The sequence below is a fragment of the Puntigrus tetrazona genome, chromosome 6, assembly GCF_018831695.1.
Source record: "Puntigrus tetrazona isolate hp1 chromosome 6, ASM1883169v1, whole genome shotgun sequence".
Lineage (NCBI taxonomy): Eukaryota > Metazoa > Chordata > Actinopteri > Cypriniformes > Cyprinidae > Puntigrus > Puntigrus tetrazona.
In genome coordinates, this window is record NC_056704.1 from 3,758,046 (window position 1) to 3,784,513 (window position 26,468).

Sequence of the window (26,468 nt, forward strand, 5' to 3'; positions counted from 1 at the left end):
TAGTTTAGAAGGTATATAATGAGGATGCATATGCTGTCAACATAAGGATAAAACGGTATTCTTTTGTAAATTATGTATAAAAGAGAATCAAATAATGCCTTTAAAAAACAATGGCAACAGTCCTTTTATCAGGAAACATGAAAAAGAATATTTTGCAGTGTTTCAGTGCTGATCGTTTAAATATTCAATGGCTTGAACCGTTTCCATATTTATATTTAAATGTTTAATTAACTTTTATGCTGCTACACTGCACTTTACAGTAAGTTTTCAATTCATCAACATGAGTTAATGCATTCAATATCATGAACAAGCATTTACAGTATCGATCTGCCATCTTTCATTGTTAACTCATGTCATACATTAGCTAATGCTAACTGAAAAGACAATGAATGTATTTGTATATGTGACCTAACATTAATATAAATGCTGCAACGTTATTGTTCATTGTTAGTTCATGATACCTAATGCACTATTAATAGTATAACTATTGTAAACATTAAAACCTTATTGCACATCTTGTTCGAATCTAAAGGTTATTCATAAAGAGATCCCCTGTTCAAACCCTGGCTTCAGTCATGAGAGCTTTGAGAGCTGTTTGGATTAGTGATGCAAGGCCCATGGTGTACTCAGCAGCTTTAGTGGAGTGTGGAAGAAGGAGAGAAATGAACTGCACAGATTTTAACCTTGATTACTAAGCAGGGGGTGGAGGTACACACACAGAGAGAGAGAGAGAGAGTTCAAGAGAGAAGGAAACCAGAAAGAAGGGAAGAAGGTGAGAGGGGCACACTTCAAAACGCCTTGGTGGACGATTTCAGTTCTTTGTCTTTCAGCTGACCTTCCATCCTTTCTTTCATCTCATCGGCTGGTAGGCCTATTTTCCTTTTTCGTCTTGTTTTATCTATAAGAATGGGTCGTGTAATACATGTACCTCTTTAACTCAGTAGTGTGCATTATATTGTCGGGAATTGCATCGGTAGGATATTGCAGGATTATTTAAATCCCTTCACATTACTAGTGTACACAGAAGTACATTAAGTGAAAGTGTACTTATCAATATTTAGTGATAGCTATTCATATTAGAAGTGTTTCGAAATTTGTGGTGACAGCTGTTTTAGTATACTGTAGCTAAAAATAGATTTGTGCTACATGGATTTTGTTTATATGCTAAATATTTAAGTTTTTCACAACGGTCTTTTCCATCCCTTTGAAATTCATTCATGACCTTCATTATATAGTTTGTGGGTGTTCTATAACTCATAGGAACACTATCAATACCTCACTATTGCTGTATTATTCCTGAATCAGACTTTCCATGTTGTTTTGTCACTCATGTCCAGAGTATAATCCGATTAAACAGTATTAATCTGCTCCTTATGTAATTAGCATTATGCTATGACACACCTTTAAGTCTTTGTGTATCCAGTGGAAAATGCAGCACAGTGTCCAAATGTTATATTGAGAATGATCAGCTCATTGTCAACATTTTTTTTTTTACCTGACTTGCATGGATATCTGATTTTTCTATTTAAGTAAATATGGTTCTGAGAAGAGCGGGTTAAACTTTTACTTTCTAAACAATAGAGATAAACTTCATTTACTGTGAAGGTGGAAAAAGTTCCACTTCTGACCCTGCACACTGTTTAATGTTTTTCTAATTTTAATAACTTTGTTAATCATTCTTAGTCATGTGCCAATATAAAAAAACAAGAATGGACCGATGCATATGACATTATAGCAAAACAAGACAACAGTTGCCAAAAAAAATCCTTGTCTGTAAACTAATAAAAAAAAATACATGTATATATTTATATATTTAATTAAAAACAAAATAAATTGTTGTTTCAGGTGGCCTATTTTAAGATGTGCTTGTTGGGAAAAGACATTAATCTGACTTGGAGGCATAGGTGTTAAAGAATAAATGACCTAGTGATATTTATTAAGACACAGAGGTCAAAATATTGTGCAGCAAAAACCCAAAAGCAACAGACTGCAACGGTGAAAAAGATTCCATGCAGACGCACTAACTCAATTTAGTATGAGCCTTCCTGAGCTACTGGGATTGAAACATAAGCTGATTAAAGTTTCCTAAATCAGCAAAAAACTATAAGTGTTTCCTTTACAAAGAAAAGGCCTTTAGGGGTCTTACCTCTATGCTACAAAAGTAAAGAACGGTTTGAAAATCAGTAAGACATGGTTGGGAAGAGAGAGACAACTTTGTTGACTACAAATTTAATCAAATAAAGAAAGTGCGCTTCTGGCTTGTCATTCTGTTTTTGTATAACACATTTTGCCATTTATTTCAAACAGATCTATTGCAAAATGGCAACAGATTCTGTGACTTGCACTCAGAAATCTGAATTACAGGATGAATGCAGTAGTAAAGAAGGTAAATCTCACTTCACTGATGATAGGGAAACAGCAGTAACAGAAAAATCAGAAACACCTGACAGAAGTTTTCCAGCTCAACCTCACGATCATCTCACCTTCTCACCAGTGGATGGAGCCATTGAGGCAACAGAGGAATTCTTGAGCAGTACGGTTGAAAATGACCCAAATGGTGATCAAGACTGGCCTCCAGTGCCAGGACTGGAAGAGGATATCCAACCAAAGAGGAATGAGTGTCAGGCCACAGAGAGTCAGGATGAGGTGAAGGAAAACACTGAAACCAGCGAAGATGTTCAGTCAAGTGAGGGTGAAGAACCTGTTACCATTAAACAAGCAGACAAAGGCTCACCACAAATACCAAAGGCGGCCAGTGAAGAAGAGGGACATGAGCTTGAGTCACATGGCGACTCTGACTCAATAGTGTTCCTATCAGAAAACAGTGAAGAGCAAAATATAGACTCCAAATCTGTGGACTTTGCCACCACCAGAGAGCAGTGGGTGAGACGGGACAGTCGTTGTGATGAACCGTCCAACCTGACATATTCAAAAAGTCTTCTCACTGAGACCGAACCTTCATCATGCACCCAAAGTGAATCCACAACTGAACCTGTGGTTAATGTTGAGAACATCCAGCAGGGGGAGCTTGAGGGAAATGAGCCAAATGCTCAGGATGAGAACGAGGAGGTGCAACAGGTGTGTGGAGCTGCTCCGCCCCTAGAAACAGTTGCACGCGAGTCAACCAATCCAGAGCAAGATAACCCTGCTTGTATCTCTACTGAAGTAAAAGAGCCACTGATAATGCCACAGGGGAGGAGGGACACTGAAAGGGAGGAGAGAGGGAGCAGTGAAACAGGTGAAGAGCGAAAGCAAACAGTGTGTTTCACAGAAACAGGTGGGACCGAAGGAAAGCAGCTGGGAGAGGTTAAAGATCAAAGACAGGAACGGGAAAACAACGGACAGAGAGCAGAGTCTCAGTCAAACACAAAGCCTCATCTGGGAGAAGGGAAAGTCAACAGAATGCAGGTGGATCATTTTGACGACAGCCAGAGCGATAGTGGCGTATCAGCTGATTTCTCCCCTAACAGCACAACAGATGTCTTGGAGGGCCATGATAATGATGCTCCTCAGCCCTCTGAATCTCCACCTAACGAAACCCCTATTGAGAGGGAGATCCGTTTGGCCATGAAGAGAGAGCAGAGTCTAAGGCGTTCTCGTGGACTCTGCGACACTATTGACAGGACTAATGAGTTTGTGGAAATTCCGATGAGAAAGCCTATTTTATCCCAGGACCCTCAGATAAGACCTAACCCAAGCCATGGCAAAGACCGGCAGTTTGCTGGAAAGAAGATGCAGAAGGAAATTATTGCTGAGACAGAGAGAGAGAAGGTTCTGGTTGAACTCGGCCGACTTCCTGGGTTCTACGACAAGGGAACGGAGGTACAGCTTCAGGACAAAAAGCAGCTTTTTGAGTCATTCCAGGAGTCGAAGGAATCGGTGACAAACATTAGCAGAAGATTGACCACTGCAGAGTCTGAAGTTGATTCTGCTGTCGATGTTAAACAACGCTTAATGCAATTCTCACAAAATTCTCCCATCCCACCAGCTACAGCAGAGTATGGAGTCACCAACGGCAACCCGTCTGCTGCTCGAGGACCTGGTCTAACTGAGGGAATCAAGGGTCAGATAATCATCATAGAGGCCAATGCTATTCCCACAACTGTGGGAGGACCAAACGGAGGTTATAAGGCAACCTCATGCACAGATGGAGGATCTGTGAGGCCGATGAATTCAACAGGCGTGAGGGCTTCTTCTGCTGAGCCTGTCAGAGCAAGACAAGGTCCAAATTTAGAAGTGACTACAGATGAGGATTCTGGTTTAGTGAAGGAGAACCCTTTCTTCAAGCTCCGCTCTTCTATGTGTCTGCAGTCTCAGGTGGAGCTGGACATTAAGGAGGCAAAGGAGAGGGAACGAGAACTGCAGAGACAGAGAAACAGTCTTTATGGAGGAGCAGTCATGTATGGAAAAGAAGGAAGAGGTGCAGGAATGGATTTGAGTACAGACATTAGAGTGAGAGATTTAAGGGGAACCTCTAGCCAAGAGATTCCCCCACCTCTAGCAGGCCGCCAATCAGAAACGTTCACCAATACCACATCAGGTGAGTCATTGTAAGCAGCAAGTGATAGTAGTGCAAATCAACTGAGGATGTCAGTCACAACATTGGTGCTTTCATGTTTGTAGATAAATAAGAACATACTGAGGGTAGGGATGGTATAAATTGGATATTAAATGAATAAAGGCATGCCCAGACCTTGGGAGAAATTGCTCCCCCGAGTAGAAATTGAGGTCCTGGGACACTTAGATCAGAATGGAAGGGGACGTTTGCATTGGCGGTTAAAGGGGCAGAGGCTTAAAACGTATCAATGCAATATACAGTTTGTGCATGAACTGAGATTCAGACTAAAGACGTCTGCATTGTTAACCCCATACACAACTATTTAAGTGGACACATACAAAGATGCGTTTGTCATTCAAATTCTGTTGCTTTCAAACTATGCATTTTATCAGGTTATCCATCTCCTGTAAATAAACCCATTTGTTGCATAGCTAGCACCACATGCTACTGTTTATCTACAAGAGAAGATGCTACACAGAGGATGTTTAAACAGAGAATGCATATGCAAAAAACATGTCCTGGCTAACAAATCTTCAAAAAATAACAATTTGAAGGCTACAGATCAAACCCATGACCTTGGCATTGTTAACACAATGCTTGACCATTTTGTACTACAGGAAAACCTTAATAACAGCAACACTGGAAAAAATCAACATTTGTAAACAATTGTATAACACTGTGATTCGAACACTCTTCTGTGTGTTTGTAGACTGTAATGTAACCATTTTATCATTTGACTGGAAACTAGTTTGTGCTTCACCATGGCAGCAAACAAACAAATAGCCAAAATGCTAATATGAGGTTATGTCACCAGTACTAGCGTAAAGGGATATTGAAATTTGTGCTATTAGTCAAACGTGTTGACATGAGTAAAGTATGGATAAGTGATAAGTGTACTGTGTTCTGGAAAGGTGTATGCATTTTTTAAATATAACATGCATGTCCAATACATTATACAGTTTTCTCTTCAGATCTTTTACTACTGTATAGACCTGCTGAAATGCCTGCTATTCTTCATATAGAGAAGTGATCCAAGCATTTACACAAACAACACATAGTTTTAGTATTAAACAAAGGGGAAATTAAATTTATTTTCTTGTAATTTTTTTATCATTTATCATTTATACCTTCCAAAAAAAAAACATTTTCTATTTCTATTGAAGAGCAATCCTTTACAATAATTCAGCATAACAATTTCTCCCAAAACGTCATATTTGTCCTGCTGTTAAATCACCTTCTAATAGAGTGAAATATTTTCAGAATTACTCAATTATTTTATACTCTTTCTTTAAATTATGCTGGCCAGTATAAATTTACTACAGCTTTCCTGTAATAACTTTATTAATAAGGTAATTTTGCAGGAAATTGCAGTAACCATGATACACTTTTGTCGTAACTTTATGGTATGTGATGCAGTATTACTTCTGTCCCAATGGTAAATATTTGAGTAATATTTTAATCTTCTAAGAAAAATATTCCTACTTTTGTGTTTCTCATCTAAATCTCGATATAAGTGACTATAAGGAAATACTGTAAGAAAAATTGTCCGTACATTGTGGTTTTATTACTTTATTATAACTTAGTGATTATTATATATGGATATTGTCATAAACATCCAGTTCAGTAATGGATTATACAATACATTCACTGAAATAATAAATATGTCTTCTGCTCATAGCACGTCAATCCGCTGGAAAACTGGACCTAACGTGGCCACCGCCCCAAGCTGATGAAGAACAAAGACAAGTAACCGAGGTAGAGGACTTTTTTTGTTTGAATCTCTTTTAAAAGGTATCATTTGTGGCCTTAACCATATTCTTTTCTGTATATCTCTCTGTTACTCTGGTGTTGGTAGCATTGTGGTTGAAGTTTTGGTCTGGTGGTAACCCAAAGTTTTGAGGTTCGAATTTTGTATTTGATAGTCCATTGAGGTTTTTACCTGAATAAGATTACCAGATACCAAAGCTCTTCAACCATTCAATAGGTAATCAAAAGAGTATGAAAGTTTCAGTCACCCTCCCTGTGCAAACACAACCACACACACTTAAATGTGACGCTGCTGAAAAAGTAGCTTATCTTACTTCATATAATGAGTTCAGTGCAGAGTCCATACTAGCCGCATTGTTTAAAATCAAGATTATGTCATGACTGTATTTTCACCATTACCACTGAATCATTCTCCTCATCCAGGAAAGTATAATGTAGCAAACACAATCAGCACAATAAAAACCAATAGGTTTTGCCAAGTGAACACCTTTATATGAAGACAGAGGCCAGTTCATCTCAGGTCTCTTTTGCTTAGAGAAAAGTGCCTACCTTGATATACGAGGATGTTAAAATTGGATGTGCTGCTCCTGTTTATTTTTCCCATGTTTAGGAATAATTCACCACAAAATGAAAAGCCTGTCTTCATTTTTTATCCCAAATGTCGTTCCAAACTTTTATGACTTTCATTTGTCAAACACAAAAAGGAGTTGTCTGTTCTCTCAAATAGAACAAATGAATGATGACCAGGGCCTGTCAGGTTCCAAATAAGCGAGCTTTGTGCATTATATGATACCTTTACATTTTTATTTAGTGAAAAGTCAAATGTATACACTTCTCAAATCTAACAAATCTCAAATCTAATGCACTTATTTGAATGTGCATATTTTCAAATTGTTGTTCTGTGAGCACTTATGTGACGTGAGAACCAGATACAATATATGGCACCACAGACATCAAATCTTGTGTGCCATATTTAAATATATGCAAATACTAATGAAATCTGAGAAAATATTCAGTCAATAGCAACTCAATTTGCCTTCGGAAAACCACTTTAATGATGCTTTTTCGAGCTTGACTGGTCACCCTTTGGTCACATTGTTTGTGAAAAAAAAAGATATTCTTCAAAATATGAAGAAATAGGAAAAATATCAAATTGGTTTAGTCAACGATAAAGTTTGCATTTTGACCAATTTAGTCCTTCAGCCAACGCTTTTAGAAAAGAAAAATGCAAAAGCTGTTTTCTACGCTAAATGTATATTTTAGCACCTAAAGTGTACATCACATTTTTGTACCTTTCGAAAAGGTACCGCCCCAGTGAAAGCTTTTGTACCTTTTTTTCTTGAGTCTATGTTATGTGAGCTAAAGGCATTCAATTTCAAATGCACTAACTAGTGTCTTATTCTAATGTTGTAATAAATACAGAAAACCGCAAAGATCCCAAGGCAGAGAAATCCATTACTGGAGCGCTGGGAGTCAGGGATGGTGAACGGCCATGTGGACGATGACGACCGAGACTGAAATCCAACTACGTCCTGACATATACAGTGGAGCCCAGTCAACCAAGAGTACCAGCCTAAAATAAAGCGTAAGAACAAATCAGTTTTCCAAGAAACCCCTTGTGATCTTTTAAAGGAAACCATTTTGAGTGCCACGTGCCATTACGGATGGATAAAGAGCATCGATTGCCTCAAAAAGACACTGCGAGTTGGTTATCCATTATGATATTCCATAACACACACTGTGTAAATAACAAATGAGCCAAACTGGTGTTAATGGTAGTAGGTATGGCAGTGTTTATTGTTATTACACTAGCTCAAATGATTTCATTGTAATGAACATGTAATTTTGAATGTAATTGTCTGATTTAGTTATACGGATATTTATAATCAGTTAACATAGCTGCTCATCAAAACAGTCCAAAAGCCTGGAATTTTATATAAGAATGATATTAAAATGAACATTATTTGATAGATATATATATCACTGATTTGAAAAGCTAAATTATTACAGGTAATTGATGCATACATAAAAATGATCAAATAAATAAAACATTGTTAATCAGCTTTTTTGGTGGGTTATTTGCGAATGCACTGAATAATCGCTGAATGTGACTCATTGTTAGTATTGGCCCTTGGAGGCCAAAGCTACACAACTGACTTCACAATAGGCACAGTATCTTCGGCTTTGATTTTCCAAATGACAATTAAAGAGGGCGACGTTCTAGCATTCCTTTCAGCTTCCATGCTTGTTCAGTGACATCACAGTCCATTCTAAGCTTCTGCACACTCAGCCCGTGCTGTGAGGTATGAATACCCGACTGCCGTGACTCAACACGCCAGTGGGCATTCAAATTCGTCGCCATGGTGATGACGGTACTGTAGGAAAGGTACAAAGAAAACGTCCGAGCCGAGCGAGATTAGTCATGAGTGAGATCACGACACACACACAAACGCAGCACGCTTTACTGACCCTCTAGCTGCCTGTGAATTATTCATTCACTCTTTCTCAGCACAATTAGCTAAGGCTGCATGGGAATGCTCATTTCAAATACGGCAGAGCTCATCGATACCACGGAAAAAAAAGCTGCCCGTTGCTTTCAGTCTTCAATGGGGTTCATCGAGATGACCTTTAAGACCAATACACAATACTATCCTTTGTGAGGAAGCATTCCGAGGAAAACAAAACCGTATGATTAGTGACGCATGGGTAGTTTCCATCAAAACATAATTGGTGTTTGTTTTACAGTAGTACTTTGTTTTGTTCCTGATAGTTCTAAGAGTTCCTTTGTAGAAAAGAGGTTAAAGTGACAGTTCTCCCAATAAATCTATTCGGTCACCATTAACTCTCAATTATGAGTTTCTTTCTTCTGAAAAGAATAATGTTGGTAACCAGACAGCTGATGGTAGTACTTTTTTTAAAAAGCTACCAAAAAGTGCTTTGGTTACAAATATTCTTCAAAATATCATCTTTTGTGCTCAACACAAGAAAGAAGCTTTTGCGACATGAGGGGTGAGGAAATAGTGACAGAATTTCATTTTTGGGAGAACTACTTAAAGGTGCTTCAGAGGTCAAAGCCGAGGAACTGCAGTCAGCCATATGCCACCATGACCGATTATCTCAGACTGCAAGAGAGCTATAAATGGTTTATGGTTTGCTAATCGAAAAGTTATCATGAGACTTCATAAAGTCTCAGGCTGTGTGAAACAGTGATGGGAACAAAAATAAAGTATTTAAAAAATTTGTATCAAATAATAGATGTTTAATTTTCTTACTGGGATGACGTTCTGCCATGACTGTCAAATTAATTTCCTTTTAAGTTTCATGATAAGCAAAGGGGAACTCAAAGAAGTTCTTAAGAACCACTTGAACTTAGTGACACTGCTAAAAAAAAAAAGTTAATGAAACGCAAATGAAAGCTTTCAGTTTTCAGCTTTAGGTGATTCAATCTATAAAAAGATTTGCAAAGATTTAATGTCCAACGCTCAAAACTGCCATTGCTTTACTGAAATGTCAATCTGATATTATATCTGGGTATCCAGAGCCCCCTGCTGACAGAAAAATAAAAAATATGCCACAAACTACAGAATCTATAGTAGAGCGTTTATTCATACGTTACTTACAAATATACAAAATGTTTTTCCTTTTAAATAAACATACAGTTGTACAGAATATATCAAACATGTCGCACAAAATATAATATAGCATAGACAGATAGATACAATATATAGAAAGATCAGCAAAGCGTGGGATTCTTAAAGGTTGCCATGGGATAGTCGTAAATGGGCTCTGAAAATGAGGGTCTTCCACTGAGTGTTTGTCCACTGCCCTGTGGATTGTGAACATACATATATATTAAAAACATGCAAGAGATGTTAGAAGTCAGAGTTTCTCACAGCGGACATACTGCAACAGGAGGATATTGGCAAACATAGCATGATGTAAAAAGATCTTATTCTTCCTCTCTCATTCTTGGCTACTCAAATCAGCATGTAACCTTAGTACTTGGACCGAGATACAAGATACTACTGTATTGGGGCCCTTTGAAAAAGGGAATTACAAGAGAAGGTTTGAAATGGGGCATCATTACCTCAGAAGCAATGTCAAGACGCTGCAGAGTGAGGTCTGATGAAAAAATCATAGTGAGAGAAAATCAATAAACCTGAATACAAAATCAGATATCCGATGTATATGATGTAACGATATAGAGCACCCAGGTCAATCGCTCGCTCTGAAGAGATTGACACAGTGACTTACCAGCAACGTGATCTCTAGAGTGAACATGTTGCCAGAATTTTTCTTGATTTCTGCGGGAAAAGTTTTATTATATATTTTATACTTTTACAATATTCATATCACTTATATTAACAGTGTACCAAGACATTAACACGATTTAAATAATTACAACCATTACCTTTCGTGCAGAGTGCAACATGAACTAAGTGTATGAAAACATCCTGCAATGTTTTTATTGTCTTGACAAAATTTTTTTTTAAGTCATTTCGTGTTGACTTCAAAATGAAACATTAGAATATTGCTCGTCCACTTGGTCTCTTTAGGTTGGTCTGAATGAAAATGCACATTCATTCTTTGCCACTAGGTACTGCTTTTGGAGCATTAAAAGCTTAATGAAATCGACCAATCACTGGAGGGGTTTGGAAAAATTAATCGTTGAACTAACCGATTGGGAGTCATATGAGAAAATGAAAGTGTTTTATGACCTTGCATGCATTTCAACTTGTTGTTTGGGGCTCCCAAAACCAAATATGAACCTTTCATAACCCATAATAGGGGCACTTTAATGAAATATCAGGTACGCTCTACAGTATTGTGTCTCACCTTTGTCTCCTTCTCTCTGACATGTTTTTGACTGCAAATAAATGGGTAGAGATTACAATTCAATTTGTATTAATGAGGATTACATGCATGAAAGAAAAACAAACAATGGGTGTGTTCACTTTGTTTTGTTCCAGTATTTAATTAAATGGATTGAGGAGATAATTACCACTGGGTATTATAGTTCATCAGAGACTAGACTTATGAGCAACTAAAATAAGAGACTAGATATCTAATACTCACGATGTCTGTGGACGGCAAAGCACAAGATTCCCACTACCATGAGGAACAGAACACCAGCAGACACAGAGCCAATAATCAGAGCCAGATCTGTGCTTCCTTTTCATAGACAAAAGGAAATTTAAATGTTTTTATATTCCAGGCTGGGCATATATAATTTGCTGCATTGATAGCCATAGCAAGAGGAACACAAGACTTTTTTTTTTTTTGAGTTTTACCATTTTTTAATCCATTTATCCGATCCCCGGGTCTGGCGATAGCACTAGCTGTAGCTTAGCATAGATCATTGAATCTGATTAGGCCGTTAGCATCACGCTCAAAACTGACCAAAGAGTTTCAATATGTTCCCGATTTAAAATTCGACTCTTCTACAGTTACATTAAGAAGTAAGATGACGTAGCGATTTTCTAGGCTGAAAACGGTAAGGATTCAAAAACGGTAAAACCCAATTGTTTAACTCTACGGGAGTTGGAAAATCAGCGCGTCAAGTGGCGTGTTCCTTCATATGTTACCTGTAGAGGTTGGTGTGCATTCATGATACCCTAAAAAAAAGGATGCAATAAATCAGATTTTAAAATCGTATTAACGTAACTTTATGAGATATCGTATCACATTTAGTGTAATACATACGGTACCTGTAATGCATGGGATAGTTACTGGTGAGCTCATTTTAGAGTAAGCATTGGATTTGCCCAGCGCCACGCTGTACTGACATTGATACTGTGCACCACGTTCATAATGAGTGGGTATAGGAAATCTAGCACTGTGCTCGGTCAGGGAGGCCTGATGGGTTGCCTCAGGTGACAGAACACCCACACGAAATAAATAGAAGAAGCCTTGTGGATATGAGGGTGACCCAACACACTCCATAACTCCACCCATGTGTCGGGACAAGGACAGAGTGGGGACGGGAAGCTCTGTGAGAGGAAACACAAACAGAAATAGTGACATGAGAACATTTGCTTAATAGCACAAATGTGCACATCAAAGTGAGATGTCTACATAGGCAGATGTCTCCTTAAAGGAGTAGTTCACCCAAAAATGAACATTCTGTCATTGCTGTAGGGGGTTACGCACTGTGTAGTTTTAGGAACTGTGTAGGTTTTGTTCAAAAAAAAAATATATAGCCAGCATAGAGGTTCTTAGAGAACCAGTTTCTCCCCAAGAACTGTGAAGAAGTCGACCGCAATGTCTTTAATAGCCGTATTGACAGATGTCATCAACAGTGAATGGAGGATGCTGTGATCGGAGCTGTTCTTGTGTTATGGGTTTCGGGATAACAGAGATAGAATTTGAACGCACAATTTATAAGAGCATCAAAATCTTAATCTCCTAAAATAACTTACAGTGTCACATACCACTGAGGCTTAGAGAAGTACAAAACGCTGCAGACAGCAGGTAGCTAAATGCCATTATTGCTGTTTTCCATGTTTGTGGGGTAAATATTTGGACATGGCTTTTTAATAATGCTAGGTAGCCTGCATTTTTAGTTTAGTTTGGTTTATTTGTTTACAGGGGCAATGCACATTAATAAACGTAATTGGAAAATGTGCCAAAAATAGCCGAAAAGGCTTTTCATGTGTAGATCCTTGACAGAATTTTAAAAAGTCACCCAAAAAACAGATACAAAGCATCATGAACAAATACATATTATATAATGCAAAAAAAACAAAAATACCATAAGTAAATTATTTAAACAATGTAAACCTATAAAAGAAAAAAAAAAGTTTTGTATACGTTTGGCCATGTCTTATAGAACTTTTAGACCTGACTGGAAGTAAGAGCTAATTTAGTTCCCCAAACAGAGTTCCTACAGCTAAATACATTTCTAATTCCAAACATGCTAAAATGCAGGGACTTTTCATCAACCTATGAACTATAAAAAGGTTTGTTCCTCTGATGTAAAAGCCCGTATTTATTAACCCTCCAGTAATTCCAGAACTATATACAGTACATATCCATATACGTCTTCTACTGAGCACACAAAAAAAGATATTTTCAAGAATGACAGTAGCCACTGACTTCCATAGTATGGAAAAAAAACTATGGAATTCCATGGCTATTGGCAACTGTTTTTCAATAATATCTTCTTCTGTGTTCAACAGAAGACAAAAATGCACAAAGATTTGGAACATGAGAGTGAGTAAATGATAACATTTTAACTTATGGGTGAACTATGTTGTTGTTGCATTAAAAAGTCCATTGTCTATAGAGATATATGTTGTATGATTTCACATGGATTCTTAATGGAATGACTGGATTTCACTTGTGAAATTTTGCAAAGCACATCATAAAGGTATGATCAAATTAGCGATGATTATTAGTAAAAAGTCAATTTTCTATTGTCAGTAGGGTTGTGATGTCAAAAGAACAGCTCATTTTTATACCAAGCAGCTTTCTGTTGGTCAGATTTCAACTTTTAGCTAAAATTTGTAGCATGACTAATGTAATGACGTGAACTGACATTATTATTATTAACAATAACTATCATTATTATTATTAAAATATTAGGAGGACAGTGTTTCATCCGGGTTTAATATCCACTGTTTAATATATACTATAGTGTTGAGGATTCTGTAGTGCATTTTGTGATTGCTTTATCAAGAAAGATATAATTAAATGCATATATAATAATGTCCTAAAATAAGTTTTGGAAATGATCTTGTGTTTTATCAATAGTAAGAGAATCCAGAATTATACACAATTCAATATACTTTTTAAATTCACGCAGTATGGACATAAGATGGACATCAGTCCAACAGTTGTCTCCTCACCTATGACAGTGATGTGTACCGGCTGACTGGCTGTGGAGTTCACTTGTCCCGTCTTTGATGACTTGAGTTGGTAGAGACACACATACTCCCCACCGTCCTCACGTCCCATCGTCTTCACACTGAATCGAGCTTCATGGGACTGAGATACCAGCTGAGCTGGAGCAACCATGGAGCCTGGGTTTCCTCTGACTCTCCGGAGCAAGAGGAAAGCCTCAGGAGACTGTTTCTGAGGGTCAGGTGGAGCCTGACAGTGAAATGACAGCGTGTCACCAGGAATGACATGCCCACTGGAGGGCTCGACCACCAGGTGAGGGGATGGAGGGGGACTCACTGAGACTGCTGCAAGAAGAACGTCAGTTAGAAGCATGTAGTGTTTTGAGAATGTATGCGTGCGAAACCAAAGATAAGAGACAGACATGCTAACATACTTATTGCAATACAACATTAAAGATGTAGAGCTGGGTGGAGTAGTTTGGTTTAGTGGTTACAAGCTTTCAACTGTAGAAAGAGCTGCTTCTTAACCGTCACACCACTGTGACCTCAAAACCTCTCACTACTGCAAACTACTGCAAACGACCTAAACCTCTGCCTCAGCAAACAGAGATTCAAGCAGTATCACTGATATATTATTATTATATATTATATATATATATATATTCTGTATGTGAGTGTATTTTTATATGCATAATAAATCTAAAATAAATATACCATACATACACATACGAAAACAAAAAAGCTACATATACATACATACATACATATATACATATATATATATATATATATATATAAAAACGAAAAAAAAAACTTGTGAGATATATATATATATATATATATATATATATATATATATATATATATATATATATATGTATATGTATATATATATATATATATATATATATATATATATATATATATATATACACATATCTATATAAGCATATATATATATAAAGTTTTATATATAAAGTTTTTTTTTCGTTTTTTGAAAATCTGAATATCTGAGGAGAAGATTTAGTGTTTGTACAGTATAAATTTTACCATTACCTATATGTACTTGTGTCGTGTGTGTATACATAATACAACAAAATATAACAAAAATAAACACTCACCTTTTGGCTCCGGGCTCATATAGGAACTGATCCTGCTATGATCATACTGACAGCAGTACAGATTCTTTTTTTCCGTATCTTTTCCTCTAAGAATAAAGTGAGCGCCTTGCCGTTTGCTTGAATGTTCAACTTGATCAATCAGCTGCTGCACTTTGAAAATTTTAAATACAAGTCCACCATAACCTTCCGGAGCCAGACACAACAACTCCACAGATGAGTCTCGGGTGTATGTCTGGGTCAGTGTAGGAGCCGGTGGAGGAGAGTACTCAGCAGCTGAAACAAAAATATGTCAAAGTTACAAATGAACTCAAGCTCTCAATTCGACTTATTTCAAACTAGAGCTGGAATGGAAACTCATGCTTGTTTAATATAGTTAACTCTATATGTTCAGTTGAATTTATTTATCAGCAACAGAGATTTGTGGCCCAAAAACAACTTCTTCAAAATCAAACTCTAAAGACACATACTGATTACACTGTTTTATATACAACAACAACAAAGAAAAACATTTTGTGATTTAGATTATAGAAATAATATAGAAATAAAAATGTGTAAAATTATACACTTACCACTAAAATGCTGCTTGAGGATGATCAAAGCTGTCAGGAGATACCCACAAAAAAGCATTTTATCCAGCGCTGAAGTGCAAATATTCCAGTTTCTTTACAGCTATTAGAGATTCAAGAGTCTAATAGGTGTCAAATGTCTTCAGTTGTCTTGTGGTAAGTGGTAAGACAGATGCATTAAATCAGCACTACCTGAACCTCCCTTCTCATTCGCTTGCGTAAACTTCCTCATCCTCGCATTAAAAGCGCCAACGAGCATGTTTCATATGTTTAAGAAAACCCACATCCTTCCATCGGAGCAAAGAAGAAAGGCACAAAGACACTCCCACGAGAGACACATGTGAGCTAATATCGCATATGACAATGACAGGAAATTAATGTTTTCATGTGAAAAACTCACTCATCTGCGTGTCTTCTATTTTTCCCCAATATCCAGACTAGTGGACCAATAATGTTAATGATTCCTCTCAGCCCCGTGTTAAGGATAGTAACGCAGGAACTGTATTTTAAGTCTAACATCATGTTTACTGCAGCCGGGAGGAACTGTGGTCATTTGATTGTTTTGTCAGTGTCACACGGACAGGAAAACAAATATCGCTATTTCTGTTTCTTGTGTTTCATCCTCATTTATTTCATCATTGCGCACTTTCAAATGATCGGGTTGATTGTTAACTGATCACCATAACGTGGAAAAAAAGACTCAAAGTTTAAGTATAAACAAAGTAAACCATCATGAAATGATTTTGTTTGCCACAGTAGCAAAAATCTGATCACGCTACACCAAGTGGGTTTTTTTTTTTTTCCTGTGGGTAAATGACCACAACATCCCCTGTATATAAATACATTCTGATTACATTATACACAATATTCCGAAACTACTTTAGGGAAATGATTTATATTGAAAATGCTGTGGAAAAAAAAAAATGTCTAAAATATTCCGCTGTATATAAAATAAAATCTGTTAAGTACCAGTTCGGACACACATTAGACGTGTTCCTAGCTCAACATATTTTGAATATTTTTAATCCAAAATTAGTCTTGACCATATCCCTACACCTAAACCTAACCTTAACCATGAGTACTTCCTAAAAACAGTGGAAAATAATAGATGAACGACACTGAAGCACAAGCACCAAACGCTGAATGTACGTCTAAACTTTACAAAAACTATAAACTGTTTTCTCAAATCCGATTGGTTAATCACGACGTTGATCCAGGAACATGGCAAAATCGGGTTCTGCTTTTAGACGCATCCACGTACTGCATTCTTTGTTGTTTTTATATAATCCTCATTTAGAGTAAGAGTGAAGCGGTCAACAAACATGAAACAACACAAATTGAATGATAGCGATTTTGTTTTGAACAACTGCAACAAAAAAATAGTTGCAACTCTTGCATAGATCACAGCAGTGCAAACACGAGGCATTCTCTTAAAACAACTTTATGAGACGTCGCCTTTAAAGAATACGCAGTGCAATGCATTAAGCTAAAAGCCTGCAACCAGGAAGATAACTTGAGGACATTTATATTGCTTTTGTCTGTGTTCTGTCCGCTTCATTCACAACCAGCTGCAGGAATAATCAGGCTCATAACAGACTCTCGCTGCTCGCTTAACTGATCGCTTAGCAATGATATTTTAGGAGTCCGTTCACCGTTTTGTGTCCCAGTGACTGACCCTTCACGAATGTCGAGAATTACCTACCTAAATAGTAATCTTTAGATCGCTATAGATTCAATTATTAGATGTATATTCACGTTAGTGTTAGTAAAAAATTACAAATAATGTTTTTGAAAGAAGTCCCTTATGCTTGCCATTTATTTGATAACAATAGCAATATTGTGAAATATTACACTTAAAGTACCAGCCAATACTCTTCAGTGTCTACTACAGAGTATGCAGAAAATTTATATATATATATATATATATATATATATATATATATATATATATATATATATATATATATATATATATATAATAAATATAAAATAAAATAAAATAAAATAAAAAGACTATAAATAAAACTGCCTACAGAAATGAACTGTCTTAGTAAAATAATCATAATGTTTAATCATAATGACTAAAGGCTGACTTGCCACTTGTAGTCTTTTCAGATATAATCATCAAGTTGCAAATTAATTTCAAGAGATTCTGACGTTGCAGATCTACTTGTGTGTACTTGGCCACTTCGTTTGAGTGAGCTTGCCCCGTCTGATTGCTTGTTTTGCTCTCACGGACCCACAGGCACAGTAAAAATGCATAGGAAAATGATGTGTTCTCATTCAAATGAGTCAATGCAGTGGCTTTCAACAAAGGCAGCTCAGCGGCGAGGTTTGACGGTGTAAATGTGTGTATGTGCTGTTATCTGCGGAGTAAGAGGGACCCGGAGCTCTATTATCTCATACAGGACAGGAGGCCTCTCATCGGCCTAACCACGCTGATAACTGCTCTCCAGAACATAATCACCTACTGAACACCGGCCTTCTGAGAATCGCACACTCACACAGACACTGAAGTGGGTTTGCGTGTTTCACGGGAGAAGTATGACATGAATTTAAAGCTCTGAGAGTAAACGCAGACGCTGTATATTCTACTTCAGCTCACTTAACAACCTTGACACCGATGGCGTTCAACACATCTTAGCTTTCTATGTCATAACATTAATTATTTCAATAATGTTATTTAGCTAAAAATATTTTTTGAATATTGTGTGATACAAATTTCAGTTTATGTTGTCCATTATTGGCTGATTAATCTACTGCATGTACAATTTATTATTCAGAATTGTTTATTAATTATTGCATTTAATTAATAATAATAATAATAATAACAAATATATAGTTTCTCTCATTTCTCTCATTTTAGTAGTAAAATGCCCTCGTAAACAAATATGAACACTCAAATAATGTAGAAATGTTTTTTTTCCCTCTCCAAACAGCTCAGCGAAATTAAAAAAGACGTTATGATAAATAGTGTGTATTGAATTTCATTTAGCGTGTTTATCTGCATTACTTCATTCTGTTATTTAGGTGGTGTTTAACTCGCTGGACTTCTATGAGTTAAAGGCACTTTCAAATTTTTGGACTCAAATTTAAACTCCTCCCACAATCACAACTGTCAGGGGTCTTAAACGTAAGTTTATCACTGATAGAGAGAAAAAGAGAGGGAGAAAGAGAGGGGGGAAGAAAGAGAGGGAAAGGGTTACTAGCATTAATGCCACTGTGAATATTTTTTGTAAATATCTTTAACACTAAGTTCCGGGCCTGTTGCACATCTAATACTCTTTTCGGACAAATACAAAAGAGGACACGTTTATTTGCCTCTTTTGGGAAGATTAGAAAATTATTTCGATAATAAATGCTAAACGGATGGCTGTGACTCAAGCCGTTCTGCCTTCATTTTCAAACTTCTGCAACGCCTCCGAAAACATGAAGGTACGTTTGTTTCAGATATTTTATCTCACCAAACTTGGTGTATTTATTGTCTGCGGCAATTTCAGCTTTAACTGTTCATTTTGATAGTGACTTTTAACTCTTACGATATCATCTTTTATCATGACAGCTGACTAGTTACGTAACAAACATGATTGCCATTTCTCCGAGAAATCCCCTAAAAGAGAAAAAACATGAAGGGAGATGCTGTGGTTTAGAATCTAATGTATTCAATTGCAAAATTCAAAATGGTTAATCAAGAAAATGTCAACATGAATGTTAAAATATTTGATGATTCCAAAAGGCTTGGAAGTTTGAAAAAGGCTTCTTGGGTCTGGATTCTAAGGATCTGCACCAAAGCAGCGGCAGCTATAAAGCTCCTCAGTTACTGTCAGACGAGAACCCCGATGACAGTGAGGGATGCTGGGATATGGAGTTCCTGCTGTCTGATTGGGGCGGGGCATCACCTGAACGGTCCAACTCTCAAAACTACACTTCCCAGCGGCCGCCGATGCAGGACCAGGTGCACAGTCCTGATCTTTACCAGGTCCAGGAGTCAAGACCAAACAGAAACCAAGTGTCCGTTACAAGCTCTCTGGCTGAGCTGCTTCCTCACGAAGCAACTTTAAGTTCTTCACTGCCTGACCTTTTTAACGGAGGGTATTTGGAGCAGCAGCAACAAGTGGCAAAATCATTCTCGCAACCAGAAAACCCCCATCAGTTCGCTGGCTTTCCCACTGCTAATGACATCAACAGAGAAAATGAGAGAAACAGCATGGGGAAGCTGAAGTCGTGGGATTTTGGACACTTTTCTCAGCCTGCACCTTTGATACCCTTCCCTTCCCAGACGTCTGGGGTCGCTGTGGACGCACTGGTGTTTCCTCCGCACCATCACTACAACTTCATCCAGAACTACTCGCAGCCCAGACTCTACCAACCGCAAGTCAACTATGTGCACAGGCAGCCGGCCAGCCGCTATCCGTCCACACAGAGCATGGCGCCCGACTCCACGGTGACCCCTGCAGGTCTGGAGGGGAAGCGCATGCGGAGAGGGGTGTTGAAGAGGAAAGCCACGGTTCACAGTTGTGAATATCCAGGCTGCCATAAGACTTACACCAAGAGCTCTCATCTCAAAGCCCACCTCCGGACACACACAGGTAATCTGTCCATGTTTAGAGTCTGAATATTATAGAATGGCATGCTGTTTACTGCAAATCTGTAACAACAAATCCTATAAAACATTTATTTGAGAAAATAATATAAATCTGGTCTATGGCAACTATAAATTTTGCTTATTTCTATGATAATATTTACTGCTTTTATTTAGCATCTTTAATTTTACATTTACAGTTTTAGTGTTTTTTATTAGCAATACTGTTATTTTCCTTTATATATTTAGTTATTTCAGTTTTAAAGACTTTTGCTGTGTGGTATTGTCATTTTGTTTAGTGTTTTGCTTCAATGCACTATTTTCATTTTTGTTGCATTTTTATTACTTGCTTTTTGTCGTTTGTATTATTTTTCATATTTCCTTTTATTATTACGGATATTTACTGTTATTTCAGTTTCCAATTAGTAGTTTCAATCCTTTTAATAAAGTGCCACGTCAACATTTCTAACGTTTAAGTTAGAAGTTTTAAAAAAACGTTTTCAACTGATTATTTAATTTTACCTCCATTATTTATTTTAGCTATAACAATTAACTAAAGAATGTTTCATCGTTTTATTTTAATCAACAACAACGACACTGCAAGAGATTCGTCTTTTCAGTTGTTTCTGTTTAGTCATTTAGAGGCAGAGTTTTCTAAAGCAGACTGTTCTGCAAAGCGAAACACACATAATATGCAGAGCTGAGACTATGTAAAAATGCACGCCGTGTCTTTACCTTCTTGTATTCCTCTTGTCTTCAGGTGAAAAGCCGTACCATTGCACGTGGGAAGGTTGCGGATGGAAGTTCGCCCGTTCGGATGAGCTGACGAGGCACTTCCGAAAACACACGGGACAGAAGCCGTACGAGTGCATGCTCTGCCACAGAGCCTTCAGCCGCTCCGACCACCTGGCGTTACACATGAAGAGACACGTGTGAGGCCGAACACAAACGAAACACAAAAAAGCAAATGCGTCCACACGTTGAGGTTAGTGCATGAGGGCATTCTAGAGTTTTAAAGAGGACCTGTGTTCAGCAGGTGAGGCGCTGGACATCGTTTATCCATAAAGTACTATTATATAAATATACGGTAGTCCGCATTTGAAGTGGGTCAAAACCTTTCGTCGAAGTTGTCCTGAAACCTGAAACCAAAACGTCTTGTTGAAATGTTTTGATCCACTTTAAACGCTGACTACTGTAGACAACTGACATGTACATACTGTACATTAAATGATAAAGGGGATGAGTTGGTGATTTTATTCTTTTTTTTTTTTTTTTTTTTTTAAATAAATTCATAATCGTAAGTAGGTTTCACACCAAAAGCAAGAGCTCCAAATTTGTATTTATTTTAAAGTAAAAGCATCAGACTTATTTCCAATCTGGACCCTTTAACTGAACTGTACGAATTAGGAAACGGTAAAGAATTAATTGAAATCCACCCATCAAAAATGGACTACTGTGAAAAATGAAAAAGAAAGAGAAAACATGAAAAGTAGTTAACTGGCAGGGCAGTGAGACACGCTCTCATTGCTGTAATGTGCGGAAATTCCTGATGGATATAAATTGGAGTTAGCTCATGTACATAAACATGCAGAAATATATGTAGCTTAAAGTGTGATTTTTACAGAAAAGTATATATATATATGTGTGTGTGTGTGTGTGTGTTGCTGTTTGGGTCAGTGGTGAGCTTTGTATTGTTTTATAAAATTTGATCTGATTTCTTATTTATTGCCTATAGTCCTTTTTGTGTGGGAGTTCTTTGGCATTGTACGTGTTACCAAATTCTTCACGCGAAATGGTAATATTGCTATTTATATAAAAGGATACCATCAAGAGAAAAAATAAATATATTTTGCCTTTCATGCAAATGTTTTTGTGAAGCATACTGAACATGCGATCCTTTATTTATGTGCTCTCATTCACTAATAAAGCAACTGCAATTCTGCACTTTCTGGAAGTCTTATTTCCGACCAATAGATGGCAAACAAACACTCGACCCAGTGTGCGTGCGTCTACCTCTCCGGTGCACCGGATAAAAATGTATGAAGTTGTTCTGTTTGCACGAGGAGTCTGACAGCAGCCAGTGCTCCACACAGAAAATCTGATTCGATCGACCAGTCTGTCTGGAATGAAAAAAGAACAAACTGAGGCAGACTAAGTCCAGAAGTCTCCAATGTCTCCAAGCTGCAGTACTGTGTAAAAATGGCCTAAAATTAGGATGCTGTCAAAAACTATTTACTTCTATTACTAAACTAAATCAATATATTGATAAATTAAAAAAAAAATTATGTATTGCTGTTATCAAAGCTGCTGTTCAGAGCTCAATTATTATTCCTGAATAATTTGTGAATAAATTTGCAATAAAATTGTACAGTATTAATGTCTTACTGTATTTTCGATCAAATAAATGCCGTTTTGGTGAGCAAAAGAAACATTCAAAAACACACAAAAAATGATTCTAAACATTTGACTCCCAAGTGTTTATCTTTACAATTTTTCTGCATTTTAAATGTTTTGCTTTTTTGCTTACAACTAAATAGTGATAGTTAGTCTTATGATAAAACTTAAGTGTTGAATTAAGATGGTTAAGTTGTTTTTAGCTTTTGTTTGCCAGTTTAAAAAGGACAATTACTATAAAATAATAAAATATAAAATTCACCCCTGCAATGATTTTTTTTCCCCTCCAAGACATTCTACAGTAAACGTGGATCTTTCGAATGTACCTTAATGTACTGAAGTCATGTTGTAAAATTCCTCACCAACGATATACAGAAAACAGTTACTTTAAGTTACTAAACATATTTTTGTTAAATAATGACAAAATGTAATATGCCATGTGGTGTTGTTCTTCTGAGGTTGTATTTCTCACATTGAGACCTTCTAAGGACCAAGTGATTTATTATGTCCTAATATGTAAAATTATAGTATTTAAAGATGTGTTTACTTTTTCACAAGAATCAGAAACCTACAGTGAGAGACTGAGAGAAAGATGGGAGGCCTCTGAAAGCACAAGAGCTCACCGAATGAAACACGACATCACTTAAACTAGTTCACGGAAACATTTTCATCATTTATTCACCGCCATGTCATTCCAGCCTTGCATTATTGTACCTTTCTTTGACATCAAACCGATCAACGAGCTGGAGTTCTTGGCATACTGGATCATTACTTACATAAATGATTCTTGAGCTAACAGTTGATCTCACCTCCACAACTCACTCAGACCAACAAAACACCTCATATCCGTCTCAAAACAAGCTTGTTTCATCAAAACACTGGGAACAATTCCCATTCAGAAGACATCTACTTAGTTCATCACACACTAAGAACAGGAAGAGTCACATAATCGATTCAGCTTTATCGCTGAAGTTTGAATAATTTGTCACGTAAGTATTCCAATGATAACATTTTTCATTTTACTTACTTACAGCAAAAAGAATGAAAGAGAAAAGCAACATTTCCATCCTATTTCGTTCTATACCAAAGATAAAACCCATCAACATTTACGAGCTTCACATGTGAGGAGGAAACAAAAAACCAAAACATTAAAATAAATGTAATAATAATAATAATCTAAGCAATAAAGTGTTAGCCATTCGAAAAATGTATATTGTTTTTCACGTTGTGAAGAATGACAAGTGTTTGTGGATTTGGAATGAAAAAAGATTCTGGGTTTGGTCGTGGCTTAGGCTTCTGTATCGCTGAATGTGTGAAAATATGGCTTCAGTATTGAAAAAAAAAAAAAAATCTGACAAGACGTGCACCCTCAAAAAGACACAGCTACCACAAGACTTACTGGCCACAGTGAGGCCCGGGTCGGTTTAGTGTTAAACCTGTTTGGGGGGATACAACTGAGATTAAGCAGTCTGGGATTAGCCTGGGTTATGTTTTGAGCGTCAGACACACGTCACACAAGCACTTATGAAATCTCTGTAAGGGGGTATCTGAGGACACAATGCATTGTGGGTCTGGTTAGTTGATATTACACTTTTTTAAGAGTGTGGGGACATTTCTTAGAATAATGCAAATGGAGGGAGAGGTGATGATATTGGCTTATTTTGCAACCGCAGGACCAGAGCCCCTTGCATCGAGTCAGCCATAAATTCCTCTGGTATTCTGCACACATGTGAGGATATTTGTCCGACAGCTAAAGCTTGGGCGAATTGGGTCATGCAACAAAACAAAGATGTTGAAATGGCCCACTCAAAGTCCAGTCCTGAATGCTTATGAGAGCTGTGCGTAAAAACAAATACTGTAAACCTCAATGTACTGAAGTCATGTTGTAAAATTCCTCACCAACGATATACAGAAAACAGTTACTTTAAGTTACTGCCGCTATGCTTTATTGTAAACATGGCTCTTCATTTTTGTTAAATAATGACAAAATGTAATATGCCATGTGTTGTTGTTCTTCTGAGGTTGTATTTCTCACATTATGAGACCTTCTAAGAGAGAGAGAGAGAGAGAGAGAGAGAGAGAGAGAGAGAGAGAGAGAGAGAGAGAGAGAAAGAAGAGAAAGAAGAGAGGGAGATGAGTAAGTGTTGACATCTCCCTGTCCTCAGCTCACCCTGTGATATCTGTTCAAGAGCTCTGCATGAGTGAGTGTGTGTGTGTGTGTGTGTGTGTGTGTGTGTGTGTGTGTGTGTGTGTGTGTGTGTGTGTGTGTGTGTGAGTGCACCTGGTATTTATCACGTTATGGGGACCAAATGTAGGAATATGATAGGAATACCAGTAAATTGTAACTTTGTTTAGGTCCCAATAAGGAAACAAGCAAACATACAAGATTGCATTTTTTGAAAATGTAAAAATGTCAGTAGTTTCCTGTGAGGTGTAGGTTTAGGTGTAGGGCAACAACACATACAGTCTCTGTACAGTACAAAAACCATTACGCCTATGGAATGTCCCCATAAAACATGGAAACACATCAAGACATCAACTGAGACGTCACAGGCCATAACAGACCATGTGTTTGGCTTATTATGAGGGACTGCAGTAATAAAGCTGCTCTTAAAACAGTAAATATGGTCAATTGGTCTTCATACCGTAATAGCTTTTAAGAACACATGGGGGAAAAAGAATGCTACTCTATGAATAATATCTCTGTTCCACCATATTCTGATTTATTTGATCAAATTAATTGCATATGTACACTCATTTAGTTAAGGGCAAGGGTTCTTTAAGGTATGAAATACAGTAACAGTTGTGTCTGGCTGGAGGACTGAGAAATAAAGCTCCGCTGTAGAGTTTGTTACAGCAGTAACTCAATGAAGGACTGCTTTACAAAGAGTCTTTATGATGTCTATCTCCGGCTGCCTGAGGACAACATTTCTTTTCCAAGACAATGCCCTATGTACAGTTCTTGCCAAACATTTGGAAAAAAACATTGTTTTTAAGTGTCTTATGCTTACCAAGGCTGCATTTATGAGCTCAGAAATACAGTACAAAAAATAAATATTGTGAAATAATAATACATTTTTTGTTTTTGAAAAATGCCTATCATGATATATTTTTCAATGTAATTTCTGTGATGCAAGGCTCATTAGTCTTCATCCTTCAGAAATCATTCCGATAGGATGACTTGTTGCTCAAGAACCATTTATTATTATTATCAATGTTGAAAACAGTTACGTTGCTTAATATTTATACAGAAATTAAAAATTACATTTAAAAACATTCTTGAAGGATCCTTATATCCTTGCTTGCAAATTGTGTTGTTTTTTCATTTTTTTATAATAATTTATTTACATGATTACTATATTCATTAGGCATTCATATGGTATATTTCTAATAATATTTTTAATATTTAAAAAAATTAAATATTTACTTATTTTGATCACTTGATTATTTTGATCATTTATTTTTTTGTTTTTGTTCGTTTTTTCATTTAATCATTAAGTTTTTTAATTATTAATTTTTTTGTATTTTGTATTTTATATATATCTCATTAATTTTTTCCATGCTTATGTATTTTCATTATTGTTCAATCTCATGCTTGTGGGGTTTCATGAACTGTTTTGTCAATATGAATAGAGATAG

General features: G+C 36.8%; 3 protein-coding genes across 6 annotated transcripts; 2 read left to right on the plus strand and 1 right to left on the minus strand.

The window, feature by feature from the left end:
- Window positions 1-87: 87 nt before the first annotated feature.
- Window positions 88-8,388, plus strand: misp3 (MISP family member 3). 2 transcript variants are annotated; one of them, XM_043242600.1, is made up of 5 exons: window positions 88-865; window positions 2,308-2,386; window positions 2,495-4,540; window positions 6,237-6,313; window positions 7,748-8,388. In XM_043242600.1, exons 2-5 carry the CDS (start codon window positions 2,320-2,322, stop codon window positions 7,841-7,843), a joined length of 2,286 nt encoding a protein of 761 aa, XP_043098535.1. In that variant the 5' UTR covers window positions 88-865; window positions 2,308-2,319; the 3' UTR covers window positions 7,844-8,388. The 2 variants fall into 2 exon arrangements, with proteins under 2 accessions (XP_043098535.1, XP_043098534.1); XM_043242599.1 differs by having other exon boundaries at window positions 2,308-4,540.
- Window positions 8,389-9,908: 1,520 nt separating this feature from the next.
- On the minus strand, window positions 9,909-17,724 carry LOC122347389 (alpha-1B-glycoprotein-like). Of its 3 annotated transcripts, none has more exons than XM_043242605.1 (11): window positions 16,046-17,724; window positions 15,857-15,886; window positions 15,288-15,560; window positions 14,173-14,508; window positions 12,034-12,315; window positions 11,911-11,940; window positions 11,402-11,497; window positions 11,162-11,192; window positions 10,580-10,629; window positions 10,413-10,447; window positions 9,909-10,151 (listed from the first exon to the last, which is right to left on the minus strand). In XM_043242605.1, exons 1-11 carry the CDS (start codon window positions 16,110-16,112, stop codon window positions 10,059-10,061), a joined length of 1,323 nt encoding a protein of 440 aa, XP_043098540.1. In that variant the 5' UTR covers window positions 16,113-17,724; the 3' UTR covers window positions 9,909-10,058. The 3 variants fall into 3 exon arrangements, with proteins under 3 accessions (XP_043098540.1, XP_043098539.1, XP_043098541.1); XM_043242604.1 differs by having other exon boundaries at window positions 14,173-14,511; window positions 16,046-17,719; XM_043242606.1 differs by having other exon boundaries at window positions 14,173-14,511; window positions 15,857-15,956; window positions 16,046-17,716.
- A 1,103-nt stretch (window positions 17,725-18,827) lies between these two features.
- On the plus strand, window positions 18,828-22,379 carry klf1 (Kruppel-like factor 1 (erythroid)). The gene is made up of 3 exons (XM_043242607.1): window positions 18,828-19,288; window positions 19,590-20,442; window positions 21,196-22,379. Exons 1-3 carry the CDS (start codon window positions 19,223-19,225, stop codon window positions 21,369-21,371), a joined length of 1,095 nt encoding a protein of 364 aa, XP_043098542.1. The 5' UTR covers window positions 18,828-19,222; the 3' UTR covers window positions 21,372-22,379.
- Window positions 22,380-26,468: the final 4,089 nt, after the last annotated feature.

What these genes read in the sequence shown, in the direction of transcription:
- misp3 (XM_043242599.1), top strand. Translation starts at nt 2,320, where the DNA reads ATGGCAACAGATTCTGTGACTTGCACTCAGAAATCTGAATTACAGGAT. An exon ending in GTTCACCAATACCACATCAG is followed by an intron (nt 4,541 to 6,236) that starts GTGAGTCATTGT and finishes TTCTGCTCATAG; the next exon opens with CACGTCAATCCGCTGGAAAA. An exon ending in AACAAAGACAAGTAACCGAG is followed by an intron (nt 6,314 to 7,747) that starts GTAGAGGACTTT and finishes TAATAAATACAG; the next exon opens with AAAACCGCAAAGATCCCAAG.
- LOC122347389 (XM_043242604.1), bottom strand. Translation starts at nt 16,112, where the DNA reads ATGCTCGTTGGCGCTTTTAATGCGAGGATGAGGAAGTTTACGCAAGCG. An exon ending in GGTACACATCACTGTCATAG is followed by an intron (nt 12,316 to 14,172) that starts GTGAGGAGACAA and finishes TTCCTCTCACAG; the next exon opens with AGCTTCCCGTCCCCACTCTG. An exon ending in AACTATCCCATGCATTACAG is followed by an intron (nt 11,941 to 12,033) that starts GTACCGTATGTA and finishes CCTTTTTTTTAG; the next exon opens with GGTATCATGAATGCACACCA.
- klf1 (XM_043242607.1), top strand. Translation starts at nt 19,223, where the DNA reads ATGGCTGTGACTCAAGCCGTTCTGCCTTCATTTTCAAACTTCTGCAAC. An exon ending in ACGCCTCCGAAAACATGAAG is followed by an intron (nt 19,289 to 19,589) that starts GTACGTTTGTTT and finishes TGATTCCAAAAG; the next exon opens with GCTTGGAAGTTTGAAAAAGG. An exon ending in CCACCTCCGGACACACACAG is followed by an intron (nt 20,443 to 21,195) that starts GTAATCTGTCCA and finishes TCTTGTCTTCAG; the next exon opens with GTGAAAAGCCGTACCATTGC.